Source organism: Solea senegalensis, linkage group LG10 (assembly GCF_019176455.1).
Source record: "Solea senegalensis isolate Sse05_10M linkage group LG10, IFAPA_SoseM_1, whole genome shotgun sequence".
NCBI lineage: Eukaryota > Metazoa > Chordata > Actinopteri > Pleuronectiformes > Soleidae > Solea > Solea senegalensis.
Window position 1 is genome coordinate 9,020,440 of NC_058030.1, and position 21,986 is coordinate 9,042,425.

Below are 21,986 nucleotides of genomic sequence, written 5' to 3' on the forward strand. Positions count from 1 at the left end.
AATGGAGTTCATTTCATTAAGGATGACAGGGATCTGTACAGTAGGTTTAAGTTTTGAAAGATCAACCATAAATGTCCAATTAATATAACTACACACATGTGAGGGACAAATCTGGTGGTAGAAGTTTGTGGGAAAAGGTCCTGTCAGGTCTCAGAAAGCAGAGGTTAACATGAAAGTGAGTACCACACTTAATACTGTGAGGAAGCCAAGCCAGAAAAAAAGATCTCAATACAATCATTCAATTGTGGCAGGACTTGAAAGATGCTGTTCAGTCTAGATTTCCATCTATAAAATAACTGAATGCCATTCGGCTAATTATAAATACATAAATATGTATATTTACTAAATCCAAAATAAATAAATGTGTATGTATCCCATGGGATACATACACATGGCTATGAAATGAATCATCAAATAATAAATGAGGAATAAATGCATAAATTTGCACAGTTCTATTTTTATTTTCGTATATACAAATGAAGGGATGTGGTTAGCTGATCCAGACCGAGATGACATTCCATAAACATCAGTGTCTACCATCTTCTTCACAGCAGACAACTTGACTTATCACAGTAGGAAAACATGTTTTACTGAGACCAATAACAACAACAGCTCTACTGTACTTTAGTGACCTGACATCTAAATTCTATTTAGCCATCAATATTCAATTTCACACTTTTTTCTCACTTGACACATCAATGTCGTTCAGACTAGGTGGAATATTTTGGAAGACAATGGTGAAATGAAGTCACCGCCTATTTCAGGAGAAGCAGACGTAGCACACTAAAATAAGGTGTGTTCACCTTATCTGACTGAATACTGAATGACTGCCTGGCACAGAGCTATTATGAAGAATCATATTCAACACAACAGTTCAAGTATCAAAAACGATCAACTTCCTGATCAGACATAACATACTGGGGACTGACGCATATTAAACTGATTTGTCATGTTAACACTTAGGTTCTGAATTTGCGTTTGAAGTCGTCTTGTCGTGTTCGAGCAGCGACCTTTGAACAGGTAAACATATAAGCTGTTATCTGATTTGCTTCCTCCTGATACACTGGAATTATGAGGTCAGAGTAAATTAGAAAGTGCACTTTCTATTAGTGAATGATGGGGGAGAATCAAAAGCTGATAACGATGTTTTAGAAAAGAATATTTATTTACATAAGACTTGGGCAACAGGTAACATGTTTATAACATGAAACAACATTAAAGGACATCCCTTTTACTTAAAAGCAATTCTATCACAAAAACAAATAGACAAATAAATAGACATGAATAATACTATACATGAATAATACAGATTTGGGCTAAGTTTTATCTTCAGATTGGCAACTGCAGGAAGCATGACATATGTGTAATGAGGGGGAAAGAAATGGGTAACCCAATTTAATTTAAAATCTGAAAAGGTCCTGATTAAAACAAAACCACATCTTAGAATAGAAAATGTAGGGGTCAAAAGTGTTGGCGGAGGAGACCGAATCAGGGCACTCATTCATTGAAAAAAGGCCTTTCAAGTTGTGCTTGAAGGACTTCTTTCAGGTCTGCCATCAAAAGAACACTTCACAAAAAAAAGCCAAGAATGGCTCATAACTACAGAGTAACACACAGTGTTGAATCTTTTGGTTTTGTGGTTCAGTGAAGCAGTCTCTTCCTGCTGTAGCTCTTCCCAGAGGTCGAGCGTCTGACTGGATGACTGAACGGCGAAACTTCCACTCCATCAACGTCTGTCGTCCTCCTTGATGCAGTCTCATCTACAGTACCAAGTAAATAAATAAATAAAAGTATATTATTTATAATTAAAGTATATACAACACGACATGTCAATTAAAAAAAAAATAAAAAATATATATATATATATATATCATATATATATATATATGTATATGTCATTGTAATATTAACACATCACTAAGCTTGCCTGACACACAATCAATAATAGAACACAACAAAGTTACACGTGGCAAGAATTGACCCCAAAAGCGCTTTGGCGTTGGCCTACAGTAGCCACAGTAGCCTGTGTTGATAAATAAAGTTGCATTAAAAAACATTAAGTTTAAGTCCAGAGCTTCCTTACCCAAGTGTTGCTACACTTAGCTGTGGTGCTCACTGCAGTTTATGGACTCCATGTTTTTCGACGGCCCGAACATTTGTTTGTTTATTGCAAATTTGATCAAATATTGACCAGTGCATTCGCAGATTTTGCTCATATCGTGCAGCCCTACTGGACACTAAAACATGAGCATCATTTGAGTGTGATTTACGAAGTGCAACTTGCTTTGGTAAGAGATTGTCAAAAAAACATACAGTATATAACTTAGTATGTCCCATATATTAAGTGCTCGGGGAAACTGTCAACATAAAATAAGAGCAACGTGAAAATATTTGCTCAGATAAACTGGTGAGCAAATGTGCAGAATATCTCTCAAATATGGTTTAACCTTATTTTGAAAAATTATGAAAGATTCACGGCATCCTCTTTGATTTCAATATGAATCTATGGCGCTTGTCATGATGATTTAAAGATGTCTCCACATCTTACCTTTGAAATTTGGTGTTCTCTTACAAGCAGAGCCTGTTTTCCCCTTGAACAACAATGGAGAGTGAGTGAGGGCCAAAATCCCACTAGCCGACACTGGTTTTGTCACCTTTGAGCTGGGAGTAGTTGCTGCTTGGTAAAAAAAAACAAGATATCCAGCTTTAAATGGTATCTTCCCAATTCTTTAAAAAATGTCCAACATCGCCACATGTTTACATTGCACACACAACATTTGGTCAGAACGTACACCTCCAAACAAGTCGTTTGTTTGGAGGTGTGTCAACCACAACTTACCTAACTTGAGTCCTCCATCCTCAGGGTCGGTAGACTCAGAATGCTGAGACAGCTTCTCCATCCAGGACAAGCCTTCTACAGGTGACATGGGAGATGTATCGGCTCCCACTGGATGCAACTGTTTGGATGTCAAGCTTAATATTGAAGCTTTGTTGCTTAAGGGCTCATCAGTGTCATCAATGTCCTGCAATCTGCTAACTCCAAGCTCTGCTTCCTCCAACAACTCCTCCAGCAGTGGCTCCCCCTTGAGGCCACGATCTCTGCCTCCAACCACTCCAACCTGAGCTCTCTTCTTGCGAGGCCAGCTGTTGAAACTGTCTGGAGGCACCTTCCCTACAGGTGAAGGAGTCAGGGGGATTATGTCTGCAACTGCCACTGGAGACATTGTTCCCCCGGGATGGCTTGTAGGTGTGTACGACTGGCAGATGTAAGTTTGGACACTTCCACCTTTTCCAGGTGTACTCTTAGCTGGTGTGACATGAGCACAGGATGGGGAAACACATCCAGGATCTCTGTGTTTAGAGAAAAAAGCCAAGGGACTTTCTAGCTGAGAGGGTTTCACACCAACTAATGGGCTGTGAGAAGCTGATAGAGGACCTCCACCTAAGGCCAAATCTGCTGCATTCATAGAGTCAGTACGCTTAATTTTGAGCTTGGGAAGTCCTGATGATTGCATTTCCATCTCTACTTGATAAGTAAGAGGGTTTGGAGTACCTTTGCCCTTCAGTCGACTAGGTCTCGAAGCGCCTCTAGGGGTTGAAAATCGAGGGGAATCATTTCCATATCCCAAACGAGCAGCAGCCTCCCTCTGTTGGCGGTCAGGTGTCTGCCGGAAGCCGTAATTCCGTCCAGGCATACTTTGGTGTGGTGCAGATGGTTTAGGGGAGGCTGTGTTCATCAGAAAGTCTTCGCCAGACTTTGAGGACTTTCGCGAAAAGCTAATGTTCATCTTGAGCCCACCACAAAACTGGGTCTTGACAACTTCTGCTTCAACAATGTCCATACTCTCATCATCTGTCGTAGCAGAGTTTACCTGTGAGGAGTCACATTGCTGTGAATCTGTGTGGGAACTGGAGTCTGTTTCAGAGTGGGAATGTTCAGCTTGTACCGGTCCTTGTGTATCTTCAGTTCTAGGAAGGTCACAGTTCTCAGCAGCTTCTGGTTTTAGTGTAGAGGGAACATTCTCATTAGACTGGGATCTCAAACTGTGCCTGGTGGGTCTTGCACTTTGACCAGAACTTCTCTTTGTAAGGGACTTTGCTGGTGACTTTGCTGAAGCATCTGATCCCTGTGAAACAGTACTGCCTTCTACTGGTGTAAATGCTGATTTACACGGGGAAGCAGCATTTGGACTTTTGCCTGGAGTTCGTCCAGAACGTGTAGCCATTTGATGAGTAGGACTTGGGGTCTTATTTTGAATTCTAGCACAGGGTTTAGGAGAGAGGTGGTGGTTGAAAGGGGGTGTCAATTGTGGAGAAGGATTTTCCATCACACAAATAGTTTTTTCAGGTGTTTTCATCCTGCTGTTTAGTTTTTCAGAGGACCTTTGACCTTCCTGTGCCAAGGTAACGCAACTTGTATTACCAGAAACCCTTACAAGACTTATTTGACAAGTCTTTTCTGGGGTTTTAAAAATGTCTCTTTTAGTGTTTGTGTTTCTGACAGGGCTGGTGAGCTTGTTGGGTGTTTGCAGCAATCTTGGAGACCTTCGGGATGCAATGCAAGGCGATTCCGGCACTTTGAAAGTGGTGCTGTCCTCCACCACTCTAAATTTTCGTGGAGATGGAGACCATGTAACGCATTTCTTTGGAGTCTTGGAAACTGGACTACTAAGCATGTGTGATCCAGGGGAGGAAATGCATTCAACCAAGGTCTTGACTGGAGTCCTAAGAATACCCTTCAATGGGCTCCTCATAGGGCTTTGCTTTGTAGGTGTCTTTACAAGAAGACACCTTCTGGCTGGTGATCTAAAAGGACTGCCCCTCAGAGCTACACTGAGCTCACAAGTGCCAGCTTCTGGACTCTCTGGAACAGAGAAAAAATGTGTTCTGGATGATGGTGGGGTTTTGGGACATCCTCTAGTCCGAGGGGTCCTGGGTAGCGGGGGAGTTGTGTTTCCAAGACCGACCTCCCTACATTTGCTGGACGACTTTGTTGGCGTTTTATTTGGACTCTGAAAAACAAAAACAGAAGAATATATATTTCTGTGTATGACATAACCACAGATTTGTAAACATTCGTAAAAATTGTGTTATTGGAAAATGACAGATATTTTTTTTTATTTCACATCTTAACATTTAACATTGTGTCAATCATCTATAAAGCACAATGAATTACATTTGTTTGGGTGAATATACTATTACATGTGACATTTTTGTGATTACATTTTTCAAATAGAGAACTTACCTCAAAGACACTGGAGTCTGTGGACAACCTTGATCTGGTGGCTCTTTTTGCAGTAGGCTGGTCAGATAAATGACACGGCGAATCAGCAGCACCAAAAAGAAGACGCCTTGGAGACTGAACCGTTTTTATGTTAACCTTGTTGATTTTGCCATCACTTAGAGCAAGCTGGGACACAGAGAGAGCCCTGTCCAAGTTCCGTGAGCGAGGCTGAGAAGCTGAGTAGAAGGTGCTCGAGTGTCTTCTAGCAAATTTCTTAATCCTGGGGCTCCTCCTCAAGTCTGATACAAAACCAAAGCACAAAAAGACAAAATATAGCAATCATGCCTTTAATCGTGTTTCTAGAGGCTGTTAATGGGTAAAATTACATACTTCATTTGAAAAGAAATTTATCTGAAAATCTTGGAAATTATTTTCCAAGATTTTCAAATGATTTAATTATTTAAATATATTTTCTAAACCAATGTTTTATAAAGAACATATACTCAAAATTATCTATTTCTAAAGGCCAAATATAAAGCTACAGGTATACGTAAATGGACATAAAGAAAACAGCCATGAGAAATTGTCTGTCCGAGACAAAAATCCTAATTAATTAACCTTATGATTCAGGGATTATTATTAAAAAAATATTATGACTAAACTCAAATGACAGATAAAAATAGACTATGACTGAATTTTCACAAAAAAGACAACTGATACCTTCTTCAGGTTTTACTGGAGACTCTTCCACAATGCACTCCTCAGCTGGGTCAGATCTTCTGAAAAGAAATGTCGAAAATACTAACACAGTTCATATATTTATCTTGTAGTAATGGTGGAAATCTAGGTCATAATGTTCCTCATCTCGACACAGAAACAAAATATCAATAGGACAAAGTTTCAATGGCTCAAACACACCTTCCCATTTTCTGTCGATATAGAAGGCGACTGGACACTTGCTTGTGGTGGGGTGTCTCACACACTTTCTTTGTTAAAATTTTGTGTCTCTCTGAAAAGAAAGAAACTCCTGTTAAGTGAGCAGGGAATACCTGAATAATAAATACTGATGAATACAAGAGATTATTTTGGTTAGTCTTTCATGACTGTATCACTCTACCATCTGACTCATTAGATCGCTTGCGTTTCAGTCCTTCCACAGCAGACACAGACTGGCTCCTTGGCAGCTTGGATTTCTTTGAAGGTGAAACGATCTCTTGATTGAACAGATTTCTTCTCACCTTGGTCACCTCTGTGGATAATCAGAACATGGTTAGTATTTTGAAAGACTAATGTCGGCATGGTGATACTCCTAAACCGATGTTTTGTTTAAAAGTACTTTCATTAGGTAGCACATAAAAATGTTCACAGTCCATTCAGACAAAATACTACGCTCAAAAAGAACGAGAATATTTGTGGTAGTGTTTCACTGTAATTGTATGAGATATGAAACAGACCATACCTTGTATTTCTTGTTTCTGAGGTTGTGGTTTTGCGACAGATTTTTCCAAATCAACACGCATCTTTGCCTTGGACTAAAAGGTAAAATAGCTTGGATTAGAAAATAAGCAATTAACAATCTTAAATGGGTGATGGCTTTCACACAGAAATCCCATTTATATTTTCAGCCAAAATACAAATGTTATGATTATTTTGTTCAAATCACACAGTCATACATCCATATATTTTTATGTGACTGTACAGATTTTTGGACAACTGTGTTGCATTACAAATAAAATTGGACTAGATTAAGATTGGACAAAATACTACTTGCTTCAAGGTGCCGTCAGGCAAAAGTTGAAATACATGTTAAACACCTATACATTCAGCATCTATCACAGATCTTGTTTGTATGGTCAATGACATGAGCTTAGGCTGTTGTGAATAAATGTCCCCTCACTAAAAAGGTCAGCTTTCAGGTTTCACTGCAACTGAGATATGAATTGTGATTAATTATGTTCATCTTACAGCTCTTGTAGTCTTTTTGGGTATCTCTATTTGGCGAAGGCTCTGAGATGATTCAGTCATACTGCGATGACGTGTCAGCATCCCACTCCTGAAAGCAACAGAAAAAAAGAAGCATGAATTCTGGAAGTGCCAGACAAAATATTTACATTATGAGTCTAGATCAATAATTGACTCTAAATATTAGATTACTATGATTCAAAAAAGCCCAGTCTCATGCTCACTCAAATATCTCCTCTATCTCAGATTCTTTTTTTGTTCTAAGCCATTCTGCAACTAGTGTATTTTACAATCCAATCTTTCACCTCCTTTTGTTGGCTGAGCGATTTCGCAGGTCCTGCAGGCGGTCTGAAACCAGGTTGTGTGAGGAGCACGGAGATGTGGAGTTTGAAGGAGAAACACTGTCTTTGACAATTGACTCATCACTGAAGAAGTCAGAAGGCAGAACAGCCACCAAAGCTTCAGGGAGCTGGTTGCCCAGACTGTTATAGATGTCAGCAAGAACCCTGGGGACAGCTGTTAGAAACCTGTCAAGATGCAGATAAGTCTTTTGTTAAATTATTTATAGAGATGAGAAATGTTTTGCTTATTCAGAAGTGTTTTCCAAGAGAACTCAATAAAGATGCTATGGTGCACCAAGTTGAAATTGTAAGCATATAAATGGGGCTTTTGCCAGGCTCTTACCCTGGGAGAACCTCATCCTGAAGAAACCTTGCCAAACAAACTGGGTCTTTAGTTAGAGAGATTATCCTGAGCATATCTGCCACCTTAGAAACAAGAAGAGTTTTTTTATTATTTGTTTATATTTGATCTTTTGTTCATGCTTGAAACTTTGCTAGTGTTTTTTTATTATAATAATACAGTGAACATAATCCAATAATACATATCTATTATTATATTTATTATACTGTACATAAATATTTGACAGTTGAAATGTTAGCAATGTGGAATCCATCATTTTTATTCAAATAGAAAAATAAGAAAAAATAGGTCCTAACACTACTGTGTGAGTGCTTGGGCCCTAATTACAGTGCATCTCAGCTAGGATATAGCAACAATGTATGATGGATAAAAGTTTTTAATTTTTTTTAAATATAATTGACAGTGAGCATCTTACCTCCTCTGCCATCTGTTCAGTATCCAGTGAGTCAGAACTCTCTACAGAGTGAAGTCTGCACAACTCCAGCCTCAGCACCGCCTGAAACTGGCACCTAAAGGAGACAACCTATTTTACTGATGCCAAATAAAACTGACACACATATAAAGCAGACTTAGAAATGAGTTTTATACATTTTGCTGACTTATGTAAGATACTACTTACTCTCTGACTTTGCTATCAACATCTGCACTCCTGTTATAGAGCTGCCTGACTGATTTGCTGCTCTTGAGCAGGTGCTGCTGAAAAAACAGGGAGGTCTTCACCTGTAAAGATACAACAAAGTATTTATACTCAAATAGTTGAACTGGCTTTGATGTAAAGTTTCTGCATCTTATATCAATACCTGTATTTTAAAGATAAAATCAGGACAGTGTGAAAATACATGTGAAGCTACCTCGTGTCTCTCTTCCGCCTGTGATTCTGCCAGGAGGAAGGTTTTCACAGCAGACAGGATCTGCTTCACAGCAGTGAGGATGGATGCATCTCTCTCTGCCAGAGTCTTGTCGTAGATGGACTTCAGATGGGACAGGAGCTCTTTCTCACTAGTGAAACCTGAGGAAGGAAGTAAATACATTAGTTTACATTATTTAAAAAAATATTTGAGTTTAACACTTCCAGAAATAGGAGAAAGGCCATTAGTTTTTTGTGGCATAGATACTCACTGATGGTGTTTGCTCCTCCAGATTTGTTGTTGCCACTTGACCTGCTATTCCTCAGTCTGTCTGACCCCCTGCCTTCTGTCTCTAGCTGCTCAGCCTCAGCCTGGTTCTTTTGGGCTTTCACATTTAGCCGTGCCACATTCAGCATCTGTAGGGAGCGGCTCATGGTCTTCATTTTCTGTTTAACTGGAGTGCATTGGGCACCACCTGCAGGTGTAAGATGAAGTGTTACAGAATTATAAGGTGATTCCCACTGTCCAAAATTACTTCCATATTTTTTTTCTATTTTGTTTCTCTTTTCAGTTTATATGTATGCAAGACTGAGATGTAACTCTCATACGTTTTTTGCCTCTCTTGTTGTTTGAGCCCTGGGAAGTCTGGTACAGTTCAGCCAGACCAGTAATCAACTCCTGTTGTAGGACAGAAATCTCTTCCTCTTCATCACTCTGCTCTGGGACTGCATGTAACAATCTAAACAAACAACAAATTTGGTGTCATTTTTTTGGCTGGGTTAAGTTTGTCCTTGCTTCCAAGGTGCTACACATATCAAGAGAGAAATTCTGAAATCACAATAAACATACCTCATTGACTCCATTAAATGAGAGCTCACTCCAGACTGATCTGACTGAGGGAACCAAGTGTCCAACATGTGTGTTGTCACTGGACAGTGGTTAAGTTCTTGCTTTGCCCACTCAGGAACAGAGTGATGATTAAGCTTCTCTGAAAAGCAAAAACAAAACAAATGGTTTAAAACATCCAATAGTCAACACAAAATAAAACACCTTTGCATGTAATACAAATATAAAAGACAACATATGCAGTCTTGATGGAAAAGAATTCTGACCTTTTCAAGGGGGGAAAAAAAAAATCTGAACATACTACGTATTTGTGATGCAGTTTTAAATGGATCTAAAACATATGTTGGCATTTTCTTTTGTGAAATTTCTAGCAACCAACACACATACAGAAACAATTGATCTGCAAAACGGTCAATTTAGCACAATATCAATTAGGGTATAATCCTTACCATCACCACTGTCACCATCCTCCTCCATGATGTCATACACTACACCAAGAACACTGCTCACAACGTCAGGCAGGTCAGCTGAGGTATCGGCAGTGGCAGGGGCAATGTTTTCAGTGGTCAAGAGTGTGTCATGTTGACTGACTCCGGGCTGAAGGATAGTGAGCAGAGCTGTGCAGTGTGACAAGGGGGAAAGGACAGCTGTGCACACCAGGCCAGTGTCATTCACATCAGCAAGCTAGGGAATACAAAGAGGGAGAGTCAAATCAGAAAACTCAAACAGCAAAGATGGAGATTTCAAAATAGTATATATTTGAGAAATAAATAGCTTTCTAATAGCCGTTTCATGTTTTTGAAGCAGGGGAGGGCAAAAATATTTTTTCAGAGGGATACACTGAAATTAAGCAACCAAAGGGCCACAAATAAATGTCTGTGAAGAAATAATAATTAAATCAATATGCAACATGCAGTAAATCTCAAGTAACCAAAGGTGATTCATCAATTTCTAAATGCAAGCGACATCCGCCTGTCTATCACATATCTGTCAAACGGTTCATTTACATTTTCCAGATGACTTACAAAGGGCACAAGAGTGTGCAATGCCGACTTTGACAATGGTGCTGCACTTGCTGATAAACAGCTGTAATCTTACTCCATGCTTTAAAGAGTTTACAATGAAACAGTGCAACTCATATGAAACAGTAATTTTGATGTCCATCTCACCATGTGCAGAGCATGAGCAGACAGTTCTGAAAGAACACGTTGAAAGGCAGCCGATTCATGGTCACTTCTGCTAGAGCACAGAAGCACCCATGACTCTGTAGGGACTTGTGTCAGTGATGAGGCATTCCAACCCTGCAGCACTCCTTTCATACACACTTCCACTGACTCTGGGAGAAGCCTCTGTCTGCGAGACACCGGTTCAACCATGACACTGCAGCTCTGTGTCTCATCACCTGGTTGGATGAAGAATAACAGTCTTTTTTTGCTTTATTCACACAACTCTTATTACTCCTGTTGTTTGGTTGATGTTCAGGTTCTAGTCTTTATACTTGTTTAAAAGACAGAGGACATTGTTAAGCAACCCCTGATCCCAGATTACCCATCTCCTACATGTGCACGTTTTACCCCATTAGTTTGATCTCAACACCTTAATACTTAATATAAAAAATCTGAACTAATAAGGATGTAAAATAAAGTCTTATGACTGTTTAGCTTTCATCTACAGTTGTATACAGTACTATAGTTCACATCAACAGTTTTAACTGTTGCACTATTTCACATACACATTTGAGTCAAAACAGGTGACTGCAAGAGCTCCCTTCAATGTGACTAACCTTGCTCCCACCGGAGAATACCTCTAATAACAGGAAAGGCTAGACGATAGAGTCTTTCAGAAGCCAGCAGGTATCCGAGGCTGGACTTGGATGTGAAGGCCTCTGGCCTGAAGCCAGAGTCTGGCCCCTGAACGCAGCTGAGGTTCAGCAGTGCAACCACAGGTATCACTCTGCCACCCAGCTGAGCCAGTACCTCAGATAGCTTGTCAGTGCCAAGATGGTCCTCACACATCCCAACCTGCAATAGAAGAAATTGTTGCATTTGCTTATATCAATCAAACAGGGTTTGAACAGCAACTGTGGCAGGTAGCTATGCAGTAGGTTAGTAATATGTCAGTGATAAAGATTGTAACATATAATGTCATAAAATTCACAACTAAATAAACATAGTAGACACGGCTCCAAACATAATTCATCACATCAAAATATGTTTCAAATGCAAGACACAACTGGTACTTTCACTCACTGTTATTTTGGTCATGTTGTGAATTCCAAATACTGATGTGCTAATTGAAACTGAAAAATATTATATTAGACTTGAAAGTGGAGTTGGGTCCAGTATCTCTCATTGTAGGACTGATTATCAAAAATAAATGTATGCATTATCAATAAAAGATTGTACAGCATTCTTACTTATGCTACAAGAAAAAAAATTGCATTGGACAATGATAAAGCACAGACTCCCAGAGGCTGGTACCAGATAGGTATCTTGTATATGTACTGCATTCAAAAACAAATAAATTTTATAAAGTTTGGGAGACCTACTTGAAAACCTGGGATTTCTTGTTTGGTTGTATTGAATGATATCATTGTAACATCGGATTATGTATTTATTACACGGAGCTGATGTTCTCTGTTTTCTTGTTGGTCTTGTTTCTAACTGACATTTGTCAAAGCATGTCATTTTTTGTTGGTGTTTTGTTACATTTCTATATATATGCTCAAATTATATACATTTATGAGTTCCTGACTTGTGGTTAAGGTACAAAAGAACAAACAAATTGGGTTTATGCATCAAATTACAAGACTTTAAATTTAATAAACATATTTGACAACACTGGAATGCAAAATATAAAGTGACAGTGCCATGCTGCTTATTAAAGATCATTATCACCATCATCCAGTGTTGGATAAAAGTGTCACTTTGGTTTTGTAACATTTAGTCATAATTATAGTCATATTTCACATTGCTGTACTTGCCTGGATATTTGATGTACTGTCAATCCAATGCAACACAACCTGCCGCTGAACAAGCATGTCAAGAAGGCCCTTGGATAAGACTTGCTCTGTTCCATCTGTTGGCAGGTCATTGTCTCCCAGTGAAAGATAGTCCTGAAGCTGTGTCCTAGACCGTGGACACTGTGAGACAATAAACATCACATTCTTCCCATTGATTGAAATCTCATCCTCCTGTGAAACACTTGGCTTTCCAGCTCTGCTCGACTTCCTCTGCCTCAGGTACAGTTTAGTGGGAGATGTGATGTCAGGCCTGTCCCACTGGAAGTCTAACAAGGTCTCTTTGAGGGCGTTTTGAACGGAAGCAGACTGACACACTTGTTGACACTGCTGAGAAGATCGCAGTTTATCCTTCACCTCAAACTTGCCGTCAAACTCTTCTTCGAAGTCCTCAAACGTTTTGTGCCGGAGCTCCTTGAAATCTGACCCCCTGGATATGAGGGTGGCATTGCGTCCACTCGTCGACTGGAAGAATTTATAACCCCAGCGTACTTTCTCAAATCCGTATTTATAGCCAAAGTGCAACAGAATCTGCAACAAACCTCGTTTCAATATATGATTCCTGACGTCCAGGTGATCGCCCGAATCACCATCTCCATAATCCACATCGATAACAAAAACCAAGTTATGTAAAGCCATACCGTCCAACGCAGTGTGCTCGAGGCTCCAGAGCTCTCGACTCAGCGATAAGCCATTAAAACACGTCAGTCACGATGATATTTATCAAGCTCGCATGTCACTACATACACACACTGTATGTTACGGTGTGGTCATTGTGTCTGTGTGGGCAGAGGGACGCCATTTACAGCTGCCAAAATGAGTTAGCTAACTCCAGCTAGTGTTGTAGCTACCCACAATCCAGTCAAGGCATTTATAAATTTGCGAAAGTGTTTGCTGGTTAAACAACTAGTACATACGTCTGTAAAAGCGACACGTCTGGGATTAATTAAACATCGCTACGAGTCCGCTAACATGTATTCGCGTACCTACACTCCAGATTCGCCATCTTCTCGTGACTTTCCGTCGTCAACCGTTCGCGCTACTTGAACGGAGACCCGCCCCTTACTGTCATTGGGTACATCCTACAATAACAACAATCTAATTGGTCCAAAAATAAAAACGTAAGCGTGTGTGACACAATGCGGAGCTTTTCATTGGACAAACGCACCATCAATCAAACCTGGACAAAACCATACGACGTGACAACTGATACAGAAGCAGGGAGGGATATAAATGACTGACAGGCACCGTTTGTGTTTAACTTTTAAAAAGACAACAAACACAACAAAGTCTCTTGCTTTTTTGGGGGGTACTTATTGCATTTAATTACTCCATTCCTTGTAGTCTAGCAGTTAACAATTAAGATATTAGAGAAAAATTTATGTTCAAGCCTCATCTATCTTGTTGGATCTCAGTCAGTCAGTCATCATCTAACCGCTTTATCCTCCACCAGAGGGTCGCGGGGGGTGCTGTGCCAATCTCAGCTACATCGGGCGATAGGCGGGGTACACCCTGGACAGTCCGCCAGTCCATCGCAGGGCCACACACAACTACAGACAAACAACCATTCACTCTCACACTCACTCCTACGGTCAATTTAGAGTGTCCAATTTACCTAATCCCCACATTGCATGTTTTTGGACTGTGGGAGGAAGCCGGAGAACCCGGAGAGAACCCACGCACACACGGGGAGAACATGCAAACTCCATGCAGAAAGGCCCTTGTTCCAACCGGGGCTCGAACCCGGGTCTTCCTGCTGCAAGGCGAGAGTGCTAACCACTACACCACCGTGTGGCCCCTCTTGTTGGATCTGACAAACCAAAATCTTGTCATGTGTTCTTTGGCCCATAACCTTCCTCTATGGAAGTGTTTCTCTTTCTTTTATTAGTTAAGCTGCTCACAAGCAGACAGACTGGCAAAAATCCAACCTCCCTGGCAGAGGTAAGAAAAACAAACCATGTTACAAGGATGAAAAATATAGAATTATATTACAATGAAGGCCATGAAACTAAATACCCTATGCAACATTTTAAAAGTGCCATTGTAACATTAATTTGGTTTATGTATTTAGCTGCCACATGTGCCTATGTGTTTAATGTTGTTTACTGAGCCTTTTCATGTTGGTCCTCTGATGATTCCTTATTTGCTGGTGTGCCAACTAAAGCAATGATTTCATGAGAGCTTGGCATCTTCAGCTCTAACTGCCTAAAATGGAAAAATAAAACGTCCTGTGCAGTGCAGTCATTTAGCTTTATCTGAGGTCTGGATCTTTGAATCAGTGTAGTTTTAACAATGTACCAAAATAGTCTGCATTGATCAATTTTGGTGAGGTTTGTCATCATTCTGCACACGAATAAATCAAGTGAATAATGTTATTTGTTAAAGATATATATATATTTTTAAAGATAACTGAAGTCACAGCATTGTGTCTTAAACCATGTACTGTATATACTGCACACACTTCCATAATAACAGGTACACAGTCTTCAGTAAAATCAGCTTTAACAACAGTAACATTCGTAATGTGTAAAAACATGGTCTCTACTTTCCTTTTCTTCCTATGTATAGCATCCTTCTCTCTAGGCCTCTAGGACAAACCAACAAAGAAAAATCTAAGCAAATGTGACACGAGGACAGAACCTTAGGTCTTGCATCTATAATCACCTCTTTTCAACAGCACCAGAGGGAGATGGAGAGCCTAGAAAAATGTTGAAGTGGAGAGAGAGAGAGAAACAGAGAGATAAAAGAAACAGGCTGAATGTTTCTGATGCTAGTTGGTTTCCTAGTTTTCTGAGTCCAACCCAACAGGTCGTGACACTAGGATGTAGGTCAGCGATGCTTGTAACTCTAAACACAACATCTACAATTGTACATATGGGTGAACACTGTGTGTATGCAGGCATGTGCATATGTCCACATGTTGATCTTTGGAGTTGTGATGGTACTTAGTGACATAATGAGTTGCTTTGCCTCCTCAACAGAACCATCTTCAATCCTAAAAGCAGTTCTATGTGCACATTTAAAGCATAGTCACATACTGTATCTTAGAAAGTTTCTGCCCTCATGAGGCAGAAATGTCCTCAATTTGAACATAAATCTATCTATGTAAACAAACAACGATAGATACTTGCTTTTTGGCAGTGCATCAACGTCCATCAAGTCCAAGATTATATCTAAAAAGTACGTGTGATTCAGGTTCAAAAAAAGTCTACAGAGAGATCAAAATCATTAGATTTTTTTAAACCAATTTTTAACCTTGTAAGATGGAGAAGAGCATTGGCAATGTGGGAAACTATGAGTTTTTTCTGTCTTCACTTCTGTATAATTTGCCTTTTGTCTAAAAAAGGATCTGAATCCAATCCAATCCACTTTATTTAAAATAGAATCAGAAATACTTTGCTTTCGTTGCAGCTACACCATCCAAGAACAAAAAATAACAGAGATACAGATACTAAGATATTAGTATTAATGTCGATACACAAATCAAAATTGGGTAAAATATCACTATAAAGGTTATTTGGTCATTATGGTTACAATTAAGTTTGAGCAGTAAATGTCATATTGTCTGCCATCACAAGGGGGCGCTGTTTTTGAAATTTAATATTTTCACATAAACTTCTTCACGGCCATCCTGACATGATTAACATGTGTACCACATTTCGTTCATGTACGTGAAACATTTAAAAAAAAACAACACCTTTTTGTTAGCCCCTCCCACTTCCAATTTTCAAGGCTTTTTCACTGAATGACTTTCACATGTAAAATTTCAATTTTTTTACCAACCAGTGTGCAGGAGCAGTGTGCAGGTGAAATCTTGTACATAAATTACATTTATTTACAGAAAACACTCACCTGTTGTGAAGCTGGGAAAAAAAAACAAAAACATAAGCTGAAAAGTGCTCACATGTCAGAAAACGTGCTCAGTCCATTTGCTGTCTGGCTTGTCAGACGACAGCTAATACACTGTTATTACAGTAGTGCACTTAAAGCAGTGATCTTGCCTTTTAGACATTTTGCCATCCCACCTACTGGAAGGAAAAGTAAACACTGGCACTTAAACAGGATTTTATGTTTTTAGCTTCAGCTCTTCTCGCTGCAGATATCAGGTGAAGGTGCCCCCCCCCTCAACCATTTATTGCTATTTTGTTTGCTACCAGGTTGTTCACAAAGACACTATTGATTTCAGTGAGATTGCTTTGGTCTCTCTTTAATCTGGTCTTAGATCTTAGAAAGAGTTTGACCACTTGTTGAGTTGGAGTGAAGTCTGACATCACAGAAAAGTGGCCTATACACTGTTGTCCTTTTACCGGACTGTAATTATACATAGTGAAAGAAGAGTATTGTTAGAACTTGAATGACATGTCGGGTTACAATTAAACTTTAACTTAAACTTTTTGTTGTTGTTGTTGCTGATGTTATTATTCAGCCCCTTTTTAATCTTAATGAACAGAAACAATGTAACATTAATTGTACCTTTCATTTGAAAAACAGGCTCTGTCAGGCAATACTATCAGACCAGACTGAGGTAGTGTTTGTGTGTATACACTGGCAGTGCAGGGTCGGGCAAGGGCAAAAAGTGTTTATCTATCAAATGACTGAGTTTTAGAATTTACGTCTGAAACATTTTGTGGATGTTTCTTTGTGTTTTCAGTCATTCTCCAACCTGTTTGCAGGTTACTAGATTTACTAGTGCAGTGTTGCTGTAGCCTCTGTCTGTCTTAAAACAAATAGATCTAAACATTGCTATACTGAGCATGAGGGGAGCCGAGAGGCTTAATCAACTACTTGACAATAGTTTGAATCTAACAGACAACTGTTTTTATTTAAATTTAAAGCACTCCATTTTTAAGAATATGCCCTTGCAGCTCTAAACAGCTGTTCTACTTTCAGATGGTGAAGGTAAATAGGAAAAAACAGTGTCCCAATGTATAAGATTTGATGAATCATTGAAGCGATGCTCTTGGATACTGCCTTGTCTACTCTGCCCAATAAAAACTGAGGCTGGAGAGAGAGGGCAGAAAGTGGAGGCATGAATGGGATAAATCTGTCACTCCCCGTTTCTCAAAACTGTCGCTCACTCCATCAAAACCTCCCTGACGCAAGTGCAGCGTGAGTTGCACTGAAGCACACAAAAGCAGACAGTAATTCCTCTGCGTAGTGGGCAACAATGTAAACGCTTGTGTCAGTGATGAAGAGAGGGCTATGGAAACTAATCATGCACCACCAGCTGGTTTTTGTGTATCCGGCTTACAGACCCCAGGTGGTTGGAGTTGGACAGGCACTCATCTTTGTTTCAGGTAAGGGTTGTCAGTGCCACAATACAATTATATGGTGGACGTCTCTCCATAATCTTGCAGATTTACGGCATCAGATTTTGTTTTTAGTGAAGTTAAAAAAAACTAAACTCTGCAGCATTGTCTGCTCACTCTCCCTCAGAGTCATGCTTCATGCTTCGTTTTTCTTGATTTGAGTGGATTAAGGTTAAGGAAGGTTATTAGCGACAGGAGGCAGTGGCTCTCTGCAGGCCACCAGTTGCTGTGGCTGCATTTGCTAATGAGAACCTGACATTACTGAAAGTGCGTCACCAGCCGTGCGAACATGAAGCAGACTCAGATCAAGTGGGTGTTAATATGTGTGTCAGACATCAGTTTATCTTAATAATTACAGTGCTGATGATGCCAATTCCAACTGTCTCACAACTTTCTCTTTTAAATTTTGAACTTGCTTTATCTGTCTTTATCATAATGTCTCTGTTATACAACAGTATATCAACATATTGGATTCTCTCTCTGGGTTCTGAAAGGTATTAGTTTCTTGCTTTTTCCTCAGTAAGTCTAAATAATGTTGAGCAATTAATAATACACAGCTTATTGACTTCTAAATTACAATTGAAATTTAAAAATAAAGGGAAATATAAAATGACTCAAGTAATTTCAAAATATTTATTAAAGAACATATCACAAACATTGTATCACATTTGTACAAAGTAAAACAAACATAAAGTATAAAGGTTATGATTTTTTTTGAAAGTCAGAACTTTGGAAACCATGTGAAAGACCAAATGAAGTACCACATCTATGATTCCAACATGAATACAATAAGAGAATAAATAAAGATATTTAGACAGGCATCATTTTTTCTGAAGCTGAAGCAAGAAGAGCGATTTCAATCAATGTGAGGCTGGAAAAAAACTCTTTGTAACAGTACTCTTCCACTTCAGTGACAACCAGGTCACTATCGATGCTCAGTACTTCAATCATAGCATTTACGGTGTGGTAAGTCACAATACTAACATTTTTACAGTCCTTTATTTTGACTGGTCAAGTAGAAAAATCTTAAATTGAAACAAAAATATGTATACATCTTTAAAGTGGAAAAATATCAGACCATCTTTCAAGTTTTCCTCATACACATTAGATAGTAGAAAAAGGAATACGTGTGAAGAGTGGTGTGTTCAACACTGGGTCATCTGCTACCTTTTACACTCATTAAACTGCATCAGTATAACCAGATCTTTACAGATATCCTTCAGGTGCATCTTCAGACTATATACTGTTGATATGTTAGTAAAAGTATTTATAAAATGCAGACTTTTGTATGAAAGCAGCAGCTTACACACACACACACACACACACACACACGCGCTGGCAAATAGGCCAGTTTGGTTCATTTCAGTTGGCCTCCATTTGAAGCGGCGTCAAGGTGAAGAGAGGAACGTAGGTGCAAGGAAGAGGTTCCATTCCTCACTGGGTGGAGTCAGAGTCACTGGAGTCCAGGCTGGCCTGTGTGGGCGTGGGGGTGCCGCTGTGATGGGCAGCCGGTGGGCAGTGGAGGGTCTGTGTGCTCCGCCGCAGGTTCTCCAGGGACTGAAGGAAGGATCGACGTGCCCTCTCCTCCTCCAGCGGTGAGGAACCCTCTTCTTCTACTTCTGCAATCTCAGCAAAGGTAACAGGCTGTGTTTTGAAGCGGGCCTCACGAGGTCGGCGGGAACGGCTCTTGCCCTTTGCAGGGCCCTTAGGGACCGGCAGCTGCTGGGGAAACTCCTCCATGGCAGAGGCCATAAGGTGGGCAGGTAAGACATGGAAGCCCGAGGTTTCCATTACCATCTGACGCACAGCAGCCATTTGTCAAAAAAAGCCAAGTAATGAAATAAAATTGTCTTTAAATTAAGTGTAACACCAGCTTTGAAAGCAGCCAAAAAAGACTGATAACTGCTCTTAGTCACAGACTTTCCTTGCTCTTTCAGGTGCCTTGTCCAGAAAGTATTTTAGGATAAACACAACAAGAGTCCAAAGTAAAGCCAAAAAAGTCCAGGTACACTGAAGATTACCAGTATTTAAGATACAAGTGTTAATAAGCCGATCTGATCTCTGCTCCTCACTCCTCAGTGTGAGTGCTTTAGTTTCAGTGGATGTGTCTTGCCTTCAGTGTGTGAATCTCTGTCTGCTGAAGCCAGTGCTCCAGCACTCTCTTTTATAGCAGCTCACAACGCACTCAGTCCCTCTCTCACTCCATGCTGTTTGCTTCCTGTGCTTGCCATGTCCCTCCCACTTCACTTCTTTGCTTTCAGTCATGGTTCTGGATTCCAAAGCAGTCAACCAGTCACCCACCCTCTCAAAATCTCTCTCTCCCCCTCTGTGTGTGTGTGTGTGTGTGTGTGTGTGTGTGTGTGTGTGAAGAATGACTGGAAGAGAGAGGAGGGGAGAGAAGAGAATAAGGACGAGGAGAAAAGTTCCCCAAACCCTTGTCAGTCAAGACTGAAAGACTTAGAAATGACGTGTGGAGTTTGTATGGCTAGAAAAGACTCCATTTAGAGGGCTGATACCAGTGTTCAGTTGAGAACAACAATGCTTTGACTTTGTTTTTGTGCTATTTTGAATTGCACAAAACATGGTTGCGCTTCATTCATTGATGAGGACCCACATAGACATAATGCAATCCCTAGCCCCTTGCCCTAATGCTTAACCTAAACCTAATTCTAACCATAACCCTAAAGCCAGGTCTGAACCACCAAAAACCCTTTAAAGAAGTGAAGACCAGTCAAAATGTAAACATGTCCTCACTGCATATGGTTTATATGACAAGAGCACACACACGTGTTGAGAACCCAGAGCAAAAGCGAAAGCAATAAATGTACATAATCTGACATATAGAACTATGGGAATGTGAATAAAATCAGGTATTTAAGTTAATTCACTTTGCAATAGTTTACTCTAAAGTCACAATCCAGTGGATAAATGTCATTATATTACTATGTATAATACATTTTTTCTTCGGATATAGTAGTGCATATAGTCGTTTTGTAGAACAGCATGACAGATATAAGTCATAGACAGAATCACACACCGGAGATCCATTAGCAGACCTAGTGTCATCCCAGTCAACATGTCACGTCATCTTAACTCTGACCGTGAAGCTAAATTTATCAGTGTTGCCGCTGAAGGGGGGAGTGTCAGGGTTGGTGTGGATTGCGTGGATCGGTTACTACAGCTTAGTCTGTGCCAGTGCAAACTCTTCTTCACTCACATGTGACACATGCTGCATGTTCTCTGGCACAATTAAAATCTGAAACATAGGGTTTTTTATGATTTTTTTTATATGTCAGTCTGTAAAATCATGAATAATAATAAAAATTATAATAATAACTACTACTTCACATTTTTTGTTTTAATTCAGCCTCAAATTCTGCTATATTATTGACACCAGCAATCAGAGCTACCAAAGCACAGCCTCTTACCTTTTGGTAATATAAGCTTTGGTAATATTGTATATTATTATCATTATTGCCTTTGACACCCAAAGTTTAAAATATATTAAAAAAAAAAAAATCATTATGGATCTGCTTTTCAAATGTGCATCACTTACGTATTGTATCATGATCCATAACCACAGTCACTGTCACTCAGTGGGCAAGGCAACATGAACAAAAACATCAGAAACTCAGTGCCGTGTCAGTGCGAGTGTCATCTATAGTTACTAATATTAACTTACAGTCTCACAAACAGTGGCATGTATATCCCGCTTCATACGATCAGTGGTGCTAAGGTTGGTTTCGAGCACTGACCTCATGGGCTTTCCCTTCAAAAAATATTTTCAGGAGTGATGTTGCATCATAAAACAGCTGCAGTGTTTCCTCACGTATTCTGTGGGTGACACATCCCGGGAGGGGAAAGTGATCACCATCATTTTTTTATATTACACACAGACACTCACACTCTTGCATTATCCTTAACCATAGCCAATTAATGCCTAACTTTAATCTGAACTTGACACAATTCAAATCTAAGCCCTAAAATGAACCAGTTCCTCAGAAATGAGGTTCTGCCTCTTCAGGACCAGTTGCCCCACACACACACACACACACACACACACTCACACACAGATG

General features: G+C 39.8%; 2 protein-coding genes across 4 annotated transcripts; both read right to left on the reverse strand.

Annotated features, from left to right (window-relative positions):
- Positions 1-1,146: 1,146 nt before the first annotated feature.
- Positions 1,147-13,631, reverse strand: ticrr (TopBP1-interacting, checkpoint, and replication regulator). Of its 3 annotated transcripts, none has more exons than XM_044036763.1 (21): positions 12,566-13,631; positions 11,366-11,603; positions 10,752-10,984; positions 10,032-10,266; positions 9,586-9,724; positions 9,345-9,475; positions 9,008-9,211; positions 8,740-8,897; positions 8,508-8,608; positions 8,304-8,397; positions 7,871-7,953; positions 7,492-7,713; positions 7,190-7,277; positions 6,684-6,756; positions 6,342-6,473; positions 6,143-6,233; positions 5,945-6,000; positions 5,246-5,523; positions 2,840-5,012; positions 2,549-2,677; positions 1,147-1,760 (listed from the first exon to the last, which is right to left on the reverse strand). In XM_044036763.1, exons 1-21 carry the CDS (start codon positions 13,238-13,240, stop codon positions 1,642-1,644), a joined length of 5,652 nt encoding a protein of 1,883 aa, XP_043892698.1. In that variant the 5' UTR covers positions 13,241-13,631; the 3' UTR covers positions 1,147-1,641. The 3 variants fall into 3 exon arrangements, with proteins under 3 accessions (XP_043892698.1, XP_043892697.1, XP_043892696.1); XM_044036762.1 differs by having other exon boundaries at positions 2,549-2,674; positions 5,945-6,003; XM_044036761.1 differs by having other exon boundaries at positions 5,945-6,003.
- Positions 13,632-18,529: 4,898 nt separating this feature from the next.
- Positions 18,530-20,240, reverse strand: lg10h11orf96 (linkage group 10 C11orf96 homolog). The gene has a single exon (XM_044035369.1). It carries the CDS (start codon positions 19,723-19,725, stop codon positions 19,345-19,347), a length of 381 nt encoding a protein of 126 aa, XP_043891304.1. The 5' UTR covers positions 19,726-20,240; the 3' UTR covers positions 18,530-19,344.
- Positions 20,241-21,986: the final 1,746 nt, after the last annotated feature.

Bases quoted from the DNA above. Each gene is read 5' to 3' on its own strand.
- ticrr (XM_044036761.1), bottom strand. From the start codon at position 13,240: ATGGCTTTACATAACTTGGTTTTTGTTATCGATGTGGATTATGGAGAT. The intron at 10,985-11,365 runs GTTAGTCACATT...TCATCCAACCAG, and splicing joins TATTCTCCGGTGGGAGCAAG to GTGATGAGACACAGAGCTGC. The intron at 6,474-6,683 runs GTATGGTCTGTT...GATTATCCACAG, and splicing joins TCAGAAACAAGAAATACAAG to AGGTGACCAAGGTGAGAAGA.
- lg10h11orf96 (XM_044035369.1), bottom strand. From the start codon at position 19,725: ATGGCTGCTGTGCGTCAGATGGTAATGGAAACCTCGGGCTTCCATGTC.